Source organism: Hetaerina americana, unplaced genomic scaffold, assembly GCF_022747635.1.
Source record: "Hetaerina americana unplaced genomic scaffold, ioHetAmer1.1.p SCAF_4, whole genome shotgun sequence".
NCBI lineage: Eukaryota > Metazoa > Arthropoda > Insecta > Odonata > Calopterygidae > Hetaerina > Hetaerina americana.
In genome coordinates this window covers 16,183,693-16,199,508 of record NW_027286985.1, presented here as the reverse complement: position 1 = coordinate 16,199,508, position 15,816 = coordinate 16,183,693, and the positions used below count along the sequence as shown (strand labels likewise).

The 15,816-nt window shown below is 39.7% G+C and overlaps 1 protein-coding gene across 1 annotated transcript in view; it reads right to left on the bottom strand.

The window, feature by feature from the left end:
- The window catches only part of Epac (Exchange protein directly activated by cAMP), a 368,014-nt gene extending 353,084 nt beyond the window's left edge, over positions 1-14,930 (bottom strand). The window contains exon 1 of the mRNA XM_071589665.1: positions 14,853-14,930. Within this exon, the coding sequence (XP_071445766.1) occupies positions 14,853-14,887 (35 nt within the window). The 5' untranslated portion in view covers positions 14,888-14,930. The remainder of the gene's footprint in view (positions 1-14,852) is intronic.
- Between the last annotated feature and the right edge of the window lie 886 nt (positions 14,931-15,816).

The window sequence follows — 15,816 nt, the reverse complement described above, 5'->3', positions numbered from 1 at the left end:
CAAAGAAAGTGTTGATGCCGGTAAGGCCACGTTAAGACGTAGTGAAAATATCGGTAAAGAATTAAATTTGCTGTAGCGCCCTCTAGTTTGAAAATTTGGTCTTTTGGGGAAAGTAAATGAGCGTAAACTAGAGGCTTTGGAGATAAGGGTATGTAAAATAAATGGAGAAAGGAAATAGGTCAAGGAGATATATCAACGACAACGTTCTAAATATGGAGAAAGGAAGTTGCAAGTGAAGCAAAATGTTAATCAGGCGCGATACAAGCTTAATTAACTTCCTACCTACTGAATAAAACTACTTCAGTGATCTACCATATTGCTGAAAGACATAACCTTTATTTGCACCACTTGCGTATTTAATTGATAAACCCATATTCCATGATAATGCCATCGGATAGTACTTTAGTACACTAGCGTAAGCTCAGTCCCTGAAACATTAAAAATCCGCGGGTTCTAATGCTCCAGACAGAGGGATCATTTAACTATGCTAATTCCAAAAATCCATTATTTGAAAGGATCATTTCCTATAAGATTGGACGGTCATAAAAAATCGCAATAAAGCATGTCTCTAACCACCGTTTTGACGGAAAAAGCACCTTTTTTTCTACGCGAAACCGATTCGAATTTTTGAAATATATTAGATTTCCTCCCGTGACAACTATGAATTTCGGTAATCAAATGAAAATGTAATAATGCCAATCCGATATTTTTACAAGTCGTGATCACAAGTTTATCCGCGAGATTTCACTTCTTAACTCCCCCTTTCGCGCCGCGCAGTCGGGAAAAGCAATCCAATTTCGGTAAGATTGATGAACATCTGACGGATGTACACACTAGATAGCACGGAGACGTGCTTCCACGGGAGATAAGGGGTTTTCCAACTTAGTTGGAGTTTTCCACAAAACTGGTGAGAGGATTTTACGGCTCCCAAGAGATGAAAAAAAATTCCAACCATCCACGACCGAAGAGAGACGTCAGAATTTGGCATCGGGGGCTGACGTGGGAGGTTGCTTCCAGGGGCGACGCTTCGGAAGGTGGAGAATAAAGGAACTTTAGGCTGTGCCCAGGTTGTTTATTCCTTCCGTTTAAGTCGGCTGAGGTAAGATTCCTCACCGCAGGGCCGGTCCTCACTCACAAGACGATATGTGCATTTACGCGTTGCTTCGGACAAGGATTCAAGAAATCCTTGGAAGCCATTCCAATCAAAGGTTGCCACCAAAATTAGCCTTACGAAGGGAAGAATGTTTAAGTACTTCATTATAAAACGTACGGAATATTAAATTGGTTCATAAAAATATTAGTGAGCACGATTTAAAAAATTAATTCGTTTTCACTTGCCGAAAATTAAGGCAAAGTATTGGTATTGGCATTGGCAAGCCTGGAGAGTTTCGACTATCCTTAAATTCACGCCATCGAAGGAAATCGTTGATCCATTTACGTGGGGGCACCATAACATCTACGGAGACGGAGTCTTCAGTGACATGAAATAAATCGAACGCGATAAAAAATTCCCAAGTTCATAAATAAAAGTAATTTATTGAGGTCGGTGAATGGAAATCTTTAGATGGGCATCCAGATAACATAGACGGATTACACAAGTGAACACATGAACACGAAATTTTATTCAACAAGTAATTATCTTTTGGTAGCATGGAGTAACTACACATAATAAACGTGGCTGGGGTAGCATAAACAATTCAAAGTAGTTCCGGAAACATGGAATAAATTTTGAACATCAGAAGAACCTATACCTTCTAAATTGAAGTACCTACAGGTGCGCGTAAAAACTGCAATTTGAACGTGAGCTGGAATACCAATAACTAATTACAGGGCGTATACTTTCATAGTTGTATTTAACAGAATTCGACTTTCAGTAGCTCGAATCGAGATGAAAATTATAAGAATTAAGAATTTCTAAACTTTCTCCTACCCATTACTTGGTTCGATAAAGAGCTTAAAAATAGAAAAGTCCTCTATAGTTTCTTATTCCAAGTGTTCTAGTAGTGAACATTATTTTCAGGGTCAGTATCTAATTGGTAGGTAGTTTTTTCGTAGAGGAGTTGGAATATAAAACTTTATTAAACAATTAATGTCAATCAATTTGTTCCATTCCCTTTGGAATGGCTCAGCTCTTACAGACGGAATACTGATCTCAACGTGCAGAAATACGGTCATCGGGCCACTGAAATAGAATCAACATGAAGCCTTTTAATATTTTCAAAAGAAATAAAACTAGGAACAAAAATGTCATTTTTATCAATTTGAATGAAACCGCCGGTATACCGAAGAGTAAAAGCTATTCTAGTTCTCTAACGATGGCCTACGTATTTTATTAGTGCTGGTCATGATTTTATGCATAACTCGATGTTTTGAAATAACACTCGGTTTGTACAATGTAATGGAATTTGGTATTTTTAAAAGACAAAAAACCGTTGTATCATAAAGAATTTATGATGGATTCATCAATCAGATCCTAATTTGTTTGCTAATATATCATGTTGAATATTTATGGCATTGGTAAAAGAAATAAAATTTCATTGATGTTGGTGCAGCTCGTAATTTGCTGCAATCCAACTGCATGCGTAAAGTGATTTGATTCTTTGATGACAGCTTTTTGGGCCAAAATACTGTATACAGTATTTAAATGAAAAATAGATTGGAGAAAGACTGGTTGGGGAAGACGGGTTTTTTATCCCAAAATTACCCGGTATTCGCTTAGCATCTATCTAATTCTTCCTGACGCCGTATAGGTAAATCGTTAATCCAGGAGTCATTAACATATTGTCAATTTAGCAGTCTTTAACAAACGTATTATTTTTTAATGCTCATTAAATAGTGTTGGAAATGCGAAGCATTGGGAGAAATTTCTTTCGCTCCATTTCCATTACTTTTGAAATGACAATTTACGAAATGCTATAAGTTTTCATTTAAAAGTAACGTGTACACGGAAACTTATTAATTTTACTTGATTGCAGATCATAATACCCTTAATGGTACTAGGAAATCTAATTCGAAGAGGTGAAATATGAGGCTCTATTCGAAGAGGTGAAATATGAGGCTCTATTCGAAGAGGTGAAATATGAGGCTCTAATTACGAAACTGCATTTCACCGAAACACATCAAGATAGGAGTACGACTGTTCGTACTGACGACAAGATATCACGGAGACGAGTTATCCCGTTGCAGGCAACGCATTTATTTCTTACTTTATTTCTCCTTGCGAGAATTAAAAGAAAATCTACAGAACTCATTACGAAATAACCCAAGAAAAAGATCCTTGACGGCACATTACACAGAGGAGCACTGAAGTTTCACCGACGTCGGAGGATGGTAACGTAACGTAGATTCAATTGCTAAGGGATACTATTCACTAATGGAGTTTCCCGTGTTATTATATTGATTACTCGTCATAAAAAAACTCAAGATTATGAATGAAGGTAATTTATTGAGGTTTGTTAACGTCACTTTTGCCTAGGACCGAAAGTGGTAAATGGGAAATCGGATGGTAGTAGCTGCTTCGTACATGTATTCTATGGGCGAAGGGTGAAAGTACACAAAAAACCCCTTACCGATCAACGCGCTCCTTCGACAATAGACATTACTGGGCAAAAAAATGCACCTGAGTATTTATCAAACGACCGGAATCACCGAGGTGCACAGTATTATTAAGCAGAAAAATATTGGTTTCAAGTTCCCCACTACTTTCAGCTATTCTTTCAAATACAACAAAATACATTTTACCAACAAAACAGAGTGGGAAATCAAAAAACATGCATCACTTAGTGGATAACTTTTAATCCCAAGAAGAGTTGACTTAAGAAAGAGAAGACCTTAGCTTTGCCATCTCTTCCAGTGAAATTGGATATTGGCGTACGACCTCATTGGGAAATAAAATTAAACACTTCTCACAAATAATAACACAGTTAAAATTGGCAATTCGGTCAAGAACCGTGGAATTCCTCCTCGCACAGTGGTTGTTTTTCTACGGTAGCCATTGGAGTCGCGGAGTAAGTTCAGGGAAATAAGTACGCAGTAGTAAGTAAGAAAGAAATAGAGGAAAAAATTCAATGGTCTCCCCAAACCTTATTCATACATGAGATTTAAGCCATTAGGTTATCACGGCCCAGAAAATTCCACATTCGCTACGAGATACACACAATAAGAAGAAAATAGGAGCAAAGCACATCGAGCTCAACCCCTGAAAACTGCTTTAGGGTTAGTTTTCAAATTTGTCTCTGTCATTACAATATAATGATGCTCCCGTATTCATGGGTTGTCAATACATAATTTTCTGAGTCGTTGGGCTTGAATATATTTAACGGTTCTCTATACACATTTTCACCCTTGCAAAATAATTTAATTGAAAGAAAGCTTCCTATACGAAGACTGGTTTGATAAAAATGTTTTTCTCTCGAGTAACAGAGAAAAATATATGCATAGAGCCATTTTTTAATGCGTGCAAAACCTAGTAAATCGCTTCCTGGAAATCTTCCAATATTACAATAATTTGCCTAATTTTTTTCAGTTTTTAAACAACTTTTCAAAGTGCATGCAATATTTCACAATTGAGGTAAACAATAAGAAGTGTCACAATTGGTATAGGCCGTTACATGGAGAGAATATTTTATTTTTTCAAAATATCAAAACCATCCGCGTTAAAATTATCCATTTTTTAATTAAGATGCATAAAAATCAATTGAATATGGCGGATAAGATAAAAGTATGCGATGATAGCGCAGTGAGGAAAAAATAAACAAGAGAGGGTGTTTTCTTTGGTAACATTATACAAGCTTTCCCTTTAGGACACCCAAAAATCATTTAAACCGAAAAATTACGCCTAAATTGATTTTTTTCTCACATGGATTTTCATTCAATTTCTTGAAATAAATCCTGTACAGATATGAATTGTCTGATGACGATGATTTTAAATTAATTTATTACACTTAACATTTCTTTTTACCAGCAAACATGTTTACTCTACAAGAAATGGCTAAAAGTTTATTAACAAGGAAATGATACTGCTTGCTCGAAGTAGGAAAGTATAAAAGCTACGATGAGGAATACAAAAGTTACTTATAAATGCTAATTTTTGGAATGGAGAAAATTGAAATATAATGCAAAAATGTAGGTTTTGTGAAACCTGAGATTTTTTTAGCAAACGCAAAAGGAAATAAACCACATCCAAAGGTAGATTTATCATGCTGAATGGGAATGAAGCCCGTTTCAAGGACTTGATTTTATGCACGCAACAAGAAATGTGTACGGTCACACGTTTTCCATCATGAAATGAATTGGATGCATCCTACTTTCGAGAAACCAACACTTGAATAAATACGGAGTAATATGTTATGACGACTCCGCTACCGAGACCCAACTGCGCGAACATCTTTGATATCGAAAATAACCCTCTTCCATTAATGTAATTTCACAAAAAAAGATGCCCTTAACTTTTCATCATAAATTGCATTATTCAAGTTGATAATTCCAGGATTTCTCCTGTCAAGAAACAAGGAATTGTAGAATCATGACAAACGAAGTCGCAGAGATTTAATTACCAGCGTCTTTCGAATCATAGTAAAATCCTACGCTAAGTTTTCTGTAAATGCAGGAAACAGCTTGTCGGGAATCGTTTGACGCGCAGGTACGAGGATTAAATGCAAATGCTCTAACTCCAACAAACACATTCGTAGAAACTGGAGTGCACAGCGCTTAGTGAATTTTTGAGAGCAAGACGCTTTTAAAATTTAACCGAGTGCAACACACTTAGCTCATTCATAAGTGAATTTCATCATGCAGGTAAAGGCGAAATCGCGCGCCTGGCCGGACTGAAGTACCATGCTGCCTGCGGTAGACAGAGTGACACCGAGTTACGCCATTTCCCCAGACTTCATATCCCAACGTGGAATGAAATAACAGGTTGCGCTCGAAATGCACCGATAGAGAACGTCATTTTTCTTTCAGACCTTTTGATATCTCTTGAGCAAAATCTAAGCTATAGGAGGATATCTAACCAAAAAACGATGAAATTGTCTCATAAAGTCATGATGATTTAAAATGATTCTTTAAAATTTACTTTGCGTGAAACTTTGACATGAATGCTTCTTTCATCTTTTTTTCAACCATTGTGCATCACCAATCATGTGGAAAATAAAAAAAAAGTTTAAGAGTGTACAGTCTGTCCATCCTAAACATACCTACAAAAGTGAATGACCAAATAATAACCACCATAAACCTGTAAAAGCTTTAAAAAGCGAGAATTTTGGTACATAAGGATGGGAGACGGATTGTTATTATTAATAATTTTAGTATTCTAACGTTTAAGGTAGGCTTTGGACGGTTACCGGCTATAATACCTTGGGTTTCTTTGACTATTCTAACAAAACACATCATTGTATCTGACACTACAATAAAACCTTCAATGCCACATACGCACTTCCTTCTTCAACTTATAACGTCCAACAAACCTATTCTTTCGCAGCGTTCTCCTCTCTATCGGAGTCTTCAAAATCTCATTGCCACTCAAAATGTTCTTTATCCATCTTTCCTGCCTCTTCTGGCCATATCCCAACATCCCTCTCTCCTCCCTCACTATGCCTAGTACTCCGTTTGATTTCCTATCGGTCCACTTTACCTTTTCCATCTTTCCCCACACATTTCAAGAACCTACCAGCCAGGCATATCGTCTCGCTTTAACAAGCATTTTCCTGCAACGCACAAAACCATTCTCCACATCAAAGTTTTAATGAGTATTTTCTTAACTTCCAAACCCAACGGGAAAAGGAATAGAATAAATACATTGATCAATATTTTATGAATGCGGGTGATGCAACGAGATGATTGTTCGACCAATCAAAGAAGGGATCAGTATCGCATCTTGTACATACTAGGAGACCTTGAATTAATACTTTTCCTGGGTTAATCAAACGAATTTGTGAAGAACATCATTAGACGTAGGTATTTTTAGTTATTTCATACAATGTGAATGCACGGAAATTCCTGTTCGCAGAAACTCAAGCAGTAATTTATGAAAACTATTTTGTGCCGATACATATTTTGAGTAACTTTTATTTACATAAATACGAGCATATATTCTCTCCTTTCTGCAAAGTTACTAGGGAGTTTTATTTCATTATGCTATAAAGTTCAAAATTTTTGTACCTTCAACCGCAATTATTAGGATTGAATCACTTAGTAGCTCTTTACACCTTAATACGTTTCTCTACGCCTCTCTACACCTCTTAGCACCTTCATAAACACATTATCCTATTTAATGTCTTCCACTGACGGATATTTCAAATTTAACAAACTTACGGTAGACTAAAAATTTTCAAATCCCGTTTAATCTCATCTTCGTTTCCAACCAAGTTTGAATCTTTAAAATCTACAATTTTCTGTGCCTGAGTTCTAAATGGGCTGAGTTGCCCACTGAGAATCTACTCAATAGAACAAGAAAATCTGCCAGAAATTAGGTCACTATGCAGTGCACAACTGTAATACCGTTAGCTTCTACACATATTCCCCGTATGTGCTTCATCCAGGAGAGATCGTGAGTGTTACCTCACTCACGACCTCTCCAGGGTGAAACACATACGGGAAATATGTGGACAAGCTAACAAAAAAATAGGTTTTCTTAGAAGAGTTCTGGGTAAATGTGATGAAAAGGTCAAAGATAAATGTTATCTGTCGTTGGTTAGGCCTCATTTAGAATATGCAACTAGAATATGGGATCCTCACGAAGTTGGATTGATTGCTGAACTGGATCGCGTGCAGCGCAGAGGAGCTACATTAGGTGTATTCACGCCATGCACCCGCCATTGGATGGATGCAGGGAACTCAAATATCTAATACATTAACTGCTACTTCAAAATGTTAGATTATATAAATTCTCTAGCCAATGCTGGTTGTAGGAAAGTATAAAAACCCTGAAACCACAACCTTGAAGACGGTTGCCATAAAAATGAACTCCGTGAAATTTTTAAAACGAACTTTCCTTTAAGGGTAGCCATAAAAAGGGTCAGTGGTCTCTGTAGTCCTTCGTTAAATCTCAGTCCCTTTTCTTCCTTCTCTCTCCTTGCTCCTTTTCCTCCCAGCATCTGCCTGTATTTGTCTTGAAGAAAACGAAAATAATGATGGGAACTCGACCGGGACACGGAAAAAGACACCTTGGCAGCAGGCAATCTTTTGATTGGTCTTGGAGACACTGCCTATTACCTCCCGCCTTCCCCATCATTCCCTTCCCGCGTCTCCTCTAACTTTTCCCCATAAATCTGCAAAGTCTCTAAAAAAACATCGATTACGGCCGACTTTGCATGTTCCGTTCTACTCGACTCACTCGTTCTCCTATTGTCTTTACCTTTCATCTCGGATCAAGCGATTCATTCGTGCCAAAATGTAAAACTCCGATAAACTTGCTTTTTTAATGACTCGAACGATTCGTAAGATTTACGGCCCCTTGCGTATTTTTTTTCAAATGACACATTTGGTGCCGCTAACTATTTTTCAAGTCAATCTAGATTTCAATTACACACAGTCCAAGTTCTACGAAATATAAACAGGGCGATTAAAATTTATCATATTTACAGATGGCCGAACACAAAATATCACGTTTGTGGGAGGAAAAATAATTTGTCAATGTTTTTAAAAGTAATTTACAAAACCTCCTTCGTAACAAATCATTTCCCATATTAAAAATGTGCTTGCTAGAGGTAAGACACCTGATTAAGTTCGGTATAGTTAAGGGTGAAATATTAATGAGAAACCTTCCAAAGAAAAAAAGGCGATAGAAAATGTTTTTCCGGTGAACAATATTAACTCACTCTATTTCCGTGTCTTCCCAACCGATTTGAAGCTTTCTTGATTTCTTCGAAGAAATTTTCCCACACCCTCTCACTTCAAAAATTCAACGATAGCTAGTCACCCCTATTGACTCCAGGAAAAAATTAATATCCCGTAATTATATCATAAATATTCACCTATCATTAGATCGAGGAAATCCTCGCGTAAATTATGGTTATACGTAGCCGTCAGTCACAAGTTGATTCAATTAGGCACACATAAACACAAATAAACGTACAGCTGGAGTTTCTCAACATTGCAAGCCAATTAAAATTTTTTAATTGTTTTAAATTTTAAAAATTCAATTTACATTGAATATGAATAACTTTATGCATTGTAATATGTTTTACGTCATTGGAAGGATCTGAGTGGCGGCCTACAAAAAGTTGCAGACTAGTTTTTTGCTTAGCCCCGAAATAGCTAAATTTTTAATGCTTTTCCAAAATTTCTTTTATCATGTACGTCAGTGTATATTTCTGGTCATTGTCGAATATTTTACCATACCCCAAATCAAAAGTATAACCTCATTAAGGTAACCCTAGCATATGAAATAAACTGCTTGAGTTTAACTTCGTGGGAGCGTTAAATATTCCTATTACTATGATTCGTTGGTTAACATATTTAACTTATTCATGATTCAATATGAGCTTCCCGTGGTTCTTTACAAAATTCCTACGATTATTTAAATATTTCATATATTTTGGCCTCTTATGTCATTCGTTGTTCGCACTTTAATGGTCATAGCGTCGACACGGGAATCCATTTGACGCTACCACAAGCTGATGAGCATAATGTATCATAACTTAATTAAATCAGGTTTATATGAGCAATTACTGACTACCAACTTAATCCAATAATAAAATAAGAAAATGACAATGTATGTTATCCCGTTACCTGATAATAACATAAAAACCTGTTATATTATAAAAATAAGCTACACTTTACTTTTCTAATCCTACGGAAAAGTACGAATTAAAAATATGATCAAACCCATCTCACCGTGGACCTAATATTTTCCCGCTGCATTCCCGAAGTTGCCCTCTGGTCAAGTTAATGTATTCGTTGGACTTGCTATAACAGCTTGAGGTGTGGATGACTATTTATCAGAAAAAAACTATTTTTGCTTTGACGGATATTTAATGTGGGTCGGAAAGAAAGTCTTCATAGGAACGAGGTAACAATTCTACTGCACTTCTCAAATACGATTCATGACATCTCAATATGGTTAGTAGAGTTCATCGTCGAGCAAATAAAATGGTTTTAAGTTGAATATGTATATATATATACATATTTCCCCAAATGTATATAATATAACCGTAACCATAAACACAGTAATCAACCCGCAGGTCGTTTAGTAGGTGATGGTAGAGTTCACCCAGTAATAATCCCGACGGCTTGTGAAAATCACACATCAGGGTAGGGGAGCCAGTTCCTTCTCCTGTGCCGGTAATGGTTTCCCAGGAAGACCTGGTACCCGAAAAATCACACAGAATGGGTGGAACTGCAGGTAACCGGAGTGCCTTGCCCGGGAATTGAACCCGGGACCCTCCGGTCAGTAGTCCAACGCTCTACCCCCTGGACTACCGTGGCCCACATATATATATGTGCGTATATATATATATATATATGTATTTATATCTGTACATATATATGTATATGTGCATGTATGTATATTATTTCCCATACGTATGGATGCAGATAAAAATTAACAAGCACTCCGAAAAAGCCGTTCCACAAATTAGCAAAGGAGAGGGGTTTAAATCAAAAAATCAATTTCGTGGAAACTACTGAGTTTGTGGCAATGTTTCCAGCGACGAAACCAAAAAGAAGTTGGCGACAACGGGACCGCGAGTGGCTTCTCTTGGGTTAGGTGGCGGACAGCGAGACGAGTCATCTCCGTGCCCCCAAACATCGTGACCAATCCCGATAAGGTCAATCCCCCTCCTCCCCACCCAGCGCATTTCATTCCTAGCGTGCATTATGCGTGAATTAATCCCGAGGAAGAACGCGAAATTACTGGCGCCGGCTAAAAACTTCGCGGGGCTTGGTTCTAAAGCCCACAATACTTCGAAGAATGAGTTGAGTGAAAAAAATGTGGTCTCCACGCCCCCCCTCATAAATTTTATCTTCATCTTCCTGCACGAGGTATTTTTTTACGAGGGCACATTAAGCCGCGGCTGCCGGGAAGAACCGCGTGTGAGTCCTCTTAATTCCATGAAAATTCCTACTGTTTACATATGAATTTACGGTCATAATTTTTTTATGCCAACGGGTAGTTAACGGGTCCGTAAAACTCATTCGACACGTCCACGTTTGGTCATCGTGAGAAAAGCAGTCCACAGTTGTAGACTGAGTATTATTTTCGAGTGGAAACTGGGAAAGGATTTTGCAATCTTTCATCATATATCCTCTCGTAAGAGTCCCATTTTACATTACGCTGGTTTACTTACGAGCCAATCGTAATTCAACAAAACACTATCGTAACAGCAAAGGGAAGAGAGAGGTGTTATTGTAACGTACGCCCGGTAGGTATGTGAATTTAAGGATTGAGAATTAGACACATTAATGCGATCAAAGAAAAAGTTTGCTAAAACTAGATAAACTCACAGAATCCGTGATTCCTGACGATTTGCGGGTTCAATATCCTCATCAGGAAACAAAATTTCTCCAAAAATGGCGGATAACACTGGGATTTCTCGTGAATTTCCTATCATGACGTTCAATCGCAATCGGATTTTAGGTGACGTGCACTTCTAAGCTCACGCTTAATCGTTTCCAAATATGAAGTTCAATTTTGAATGCATCGTTTGTATGAAGTTAACTGCCAACTTAACAAACTGTTCGCTGGAGTGCGTCTCTTCGCAAACAAGCCAAACCTATAACCGATTCAGCTAAGACCAAGTGTTCTGGAGTGGACTATCACCTTTTCTAATCGCTCAGAAAAGGAAAGTCAAGGAAGCTCACTCTGATGGATTTCTGTCCAGAAAATGCGATGCTGATCACCGCTATGCCGAGGCATATGTATACACATTTACGATATATCTTAAGTGGAGAGGATTCACTGTGGAGAATCAACAAACGTTTCACATTTAACACATAATGTAGAGAGTTGGGAAATAATAATGAAAGACCCCTTAAAAGGAAGGGAAAATGAAGCCAAGACAAAGGGAAAAATGAAGCCAAATAATGAAGTTTGTGAGAGGGGAAAGATATCAGTCCGTGAAAGAGTAGCCATACATTGAGTTAGAACACCAGCCTCTAACTCCTCCACAAACCACGACAGCCTCTAGAGCCAACTAGCCTTCGGAGTGGACTACTCAAGATCACACAATACAAATCATAGATGCTGAAAAATTAAAGCGGCGCATTTGCCTAGCGCTTTTAGATAAATGGCGAGAGAAATTTTATGCAAGTGTTGAAGAATCTATATTACCGGATTAAACCTCCTTCCGCCAAGTTTGGAGGCATTAAATAATACCTGCTGCGGGAAAATAATTCTTACTGTGTAGAATGTGAAATTTTTCAATAAAATACTATTTTTTAAATGGAAACAATGATGTTAAATGCATAATAATGACACAATTTCAGAGGTAGATACGAGAAGTTTTCACAGCATTATGTTTTAGGGTTGATATGTCGCAATGTGAAAATTAATATTATGATTAGCCTCCGAAACGGAGGTGGGGAGATCGTTAATATAGACGGCGACTCGGAAAGTGGTTCAATATTTATGGAGCAAAATTTATAGCTGGATAGATCGGTACAGGACGGTTACAAGAAAGAAATACAGAATGACAAGTTTTCACGGCATTAATGAGACCTAGTTGACCACATACGTCGCCTAAAAACACAAAAAAGGTCCTTCAATTTGAGTAGAGCAAATATTTATCCTTCAAATGGAAAATGAAAAGTTGAATGAATCCAGCCCTGGGAAACTCTTGGTCAAAACTCCCTATCCAATGCCGCAATGGGGAATTAGACAGCGTATCCCTTTTTATCTTATCACCCACGCCTACACAAACAGATACTTTTCCGCCGATAACACTCCATTCTCCCGTTACTGAATGGAGACAAAATAAAATATTCCCCGTTTTAAAACTATAGACGTTATAGATAGGGAGGGTCTATGGAATCTGAGCCCATTCCCACTGCTTATGGCCGCGTTGTTAAAGAGGGCCTGGACGATAATAATATCCGTAAGGAAACAACCGACTTAGCAAATCTTTCAACCGATGACAAATCCGTTTAACGACGACTGCGGACGATAAAATGACGGTAGTCAGTGGAAACATGCCGGAGAAGAGTCCTTCGTGGAGCTCCGAAATAAACCATATGAAAGATAATTACACTCCACCAAAATTATAAATCACTCCAAGTTCTCATGATTGAGAATAATTCTGTCTTTCTAAAACTCTGAGAAAAGGTAGGCCACGAAAACAAAGGAAATATGTACACCACGACAACTACGCCTCAAACGACAAATTTCTTTGAATATTAAAAAAAAATTACCTACAGGCAATCTACTGTGCACAGATAAGTTTTGGGTGATGTCTAAAAGCACGACCCATCACTCAAAAGAAGTTGGAGTAATTTTGAAGAATTTAAACGGCATTTAATTCCACATTCAAGTACACTCAATGTGTACACTCAACCCGTCTATGACATCCAAAATGCTATTATCTTATCCAAAGTCCCATTTTCTTTCTTCCGCGTTCCCAATTTTATGATATTGTGCCTTTTAGGAAATCCTTGAAAATCAGAGTACCTCTCAAAAACTGAAACATCCACTTCCTCCCCCTTCTCCGTAGTTCTGATCATCTTTTGACCCAGCATTTATTCCCCTCACCTATACTAGCCCTCAAAATTAATTGTGCTGAAGATTAAAAAATAGTGCAAATTATGCTCCACGAAAAACCAGATAATGAAAGATTAAACAGATTCACACAATGGCAAAATTCCAAAACCAACCTCTCTTAGAATGCGTAACCACGGAATTATTGGGAATTTAAAAAAAAGAACGAAAGGAGGAAGTTAAAGAAGAACAAAAAATTTCCAATGGCCTGGTTAATGAAGGCTCTTTTTTTAGGCTGCCCCTTGAAAATTAGAGAGAGCACTCGAGGCCTCTCGTACGAGCCGGGCCAACACTAGTTGCGCCGGGGACTCCCCTCCTCTGCGGCGCTGGAGAGTTTCCGTCGCAGGAGCTTGCAATAAAACTTTCTGGCGCCCGGTTCACAAAGTGCATGGAACTCTTCCCTCGGAAGCTTCATCGAGAAACCAAGTCGTTTTATCTGGATAAATATAGGATTTCATAGACCGGGGAGTGCATGCTATATTCCCTTGTGCTCAGGACTAATAAACTGAGACAGCATAGTCAGTATTTATCTCTTAATAAGGTTTTGACGAACCAGAAAGACCTTCCACGCGGACAACCGTAATTGCCGAGTTTGCAACCTCGCCTTGCAACCGAGTGCAGTGAGACCGAGTTTGCAACCTCTGTCTCACTGCACACACGCCGTTCTATGCGTACTATGCGTGATTCCCTGGGGTACTCGTGAGATAATGAAGATAAACACCAAACGTTTGATGGCGCAAAAATACGCATGTGAAATTGATGGCGTTTGGACTAAAGAGCTGTATTTTACTATGTTACTTCGGATAGGCTCTCGGGTATAAAGATGTTGGTTGGGTTAACCTGACCCCTATCTCTAAATTATCCATTTTAAATGTTTTAAAGTAAATATTTCAACCAAATGCGAAGAGGAAAAGCGTTTTCGATTTCTTACCATTATCTTATTGACTTATGATTCCAAACGTTTGGGACGACTAGGTATCACTTGAATATTACGACAGCCACGGCAGTTACTCGCCTATCGTAGGTCAGCAACGCCAGCGTACAATATGACGGCAAGCGAAGGCCGGGTCTCTTTTTTATCCGAAAACGACGCAGCCAAAAAGGCATGTGAAAGACAAAGAAGGTGATCACGCCGACGCGGAAAGGGACAGGATTACTCACGCACCTTTTGTCGAATCCGGCCAGCCAATCCGACGCCATCGTCCAAGACCAGCCGTGGATGCGGTCGCGGTCGGCGGCCGAGCCGAGGTCGGCGCCTGGCGGCCCAACCGGAGGGGGACCTTATTATAAAATGTTGGTCGGATTGGGCCGCGCGGGGAGGCGAGAGTGGTGGTGTCGGTCGGCCTTCGATGCTCCCGCGGTCGGGAAGCACTCGGAGTGGGGCGTCCGGAGCCGCCGCGTGCACCCCTGGAGACGTCAGCCGGGGGCGATGGGAGGCCTGGCCACGAGCGGGGATAAACTTACCTGATTTAATGGGGGAGAGGGGATGGGACCAGGAGATCGGGTGGGGGAAGGGTGGCGGAGAGATACGTGTGCGGAGAGAGAGAGAGAGGCCCGTGGCGGAGAGGCGGCCGCGTGACACCACTACTCTCTCCGTCCAGCTCGTGCGACAGCGAAAAGCAGACTGGAAGAGGAGGAGCGGTGTCAGGGGTGCGGGGGAGCAGGGGGAGAGAGAGAGAGAGGGCGGGAGAAGAGAGGGTACGCACGGGGAGGGGAGGGAATGGGCAGGCGTGTCGGAGGGGGAGAAAGGGATTGGCGGTGGCAGGGGAAGAGGTCGGAAGGGGTAATGCAGGAGGGAGTCAAGGGCCGAAGGAAAAGGACAAGGATGGGTAGGAAGGAGGAAGGGCGGGTGGGAGGTAGGGGGGGCAGGCGATTGGAAGAGCGGAAGGTTGAGGGAGCGGAGAGGGTTTTGGAGGTGCAGAAAGGATCGGGGGTGGGGCGGACGATGAGTTGTGCGCGGGAGGGTGGAAAGGTAAAGGAGGGGAGAGGGGAAATAGGGTCTACCCCTTCCCAGCACTCCTTGCAAACACACCTCTTTCCCTCAGCTCCCCCTTCCCACGCCGGAAAAGCTGCGCACTCTTACGGCTGCGACAGCCGGAAACAAATGGGGGAACGCGGCGCGGTGATTG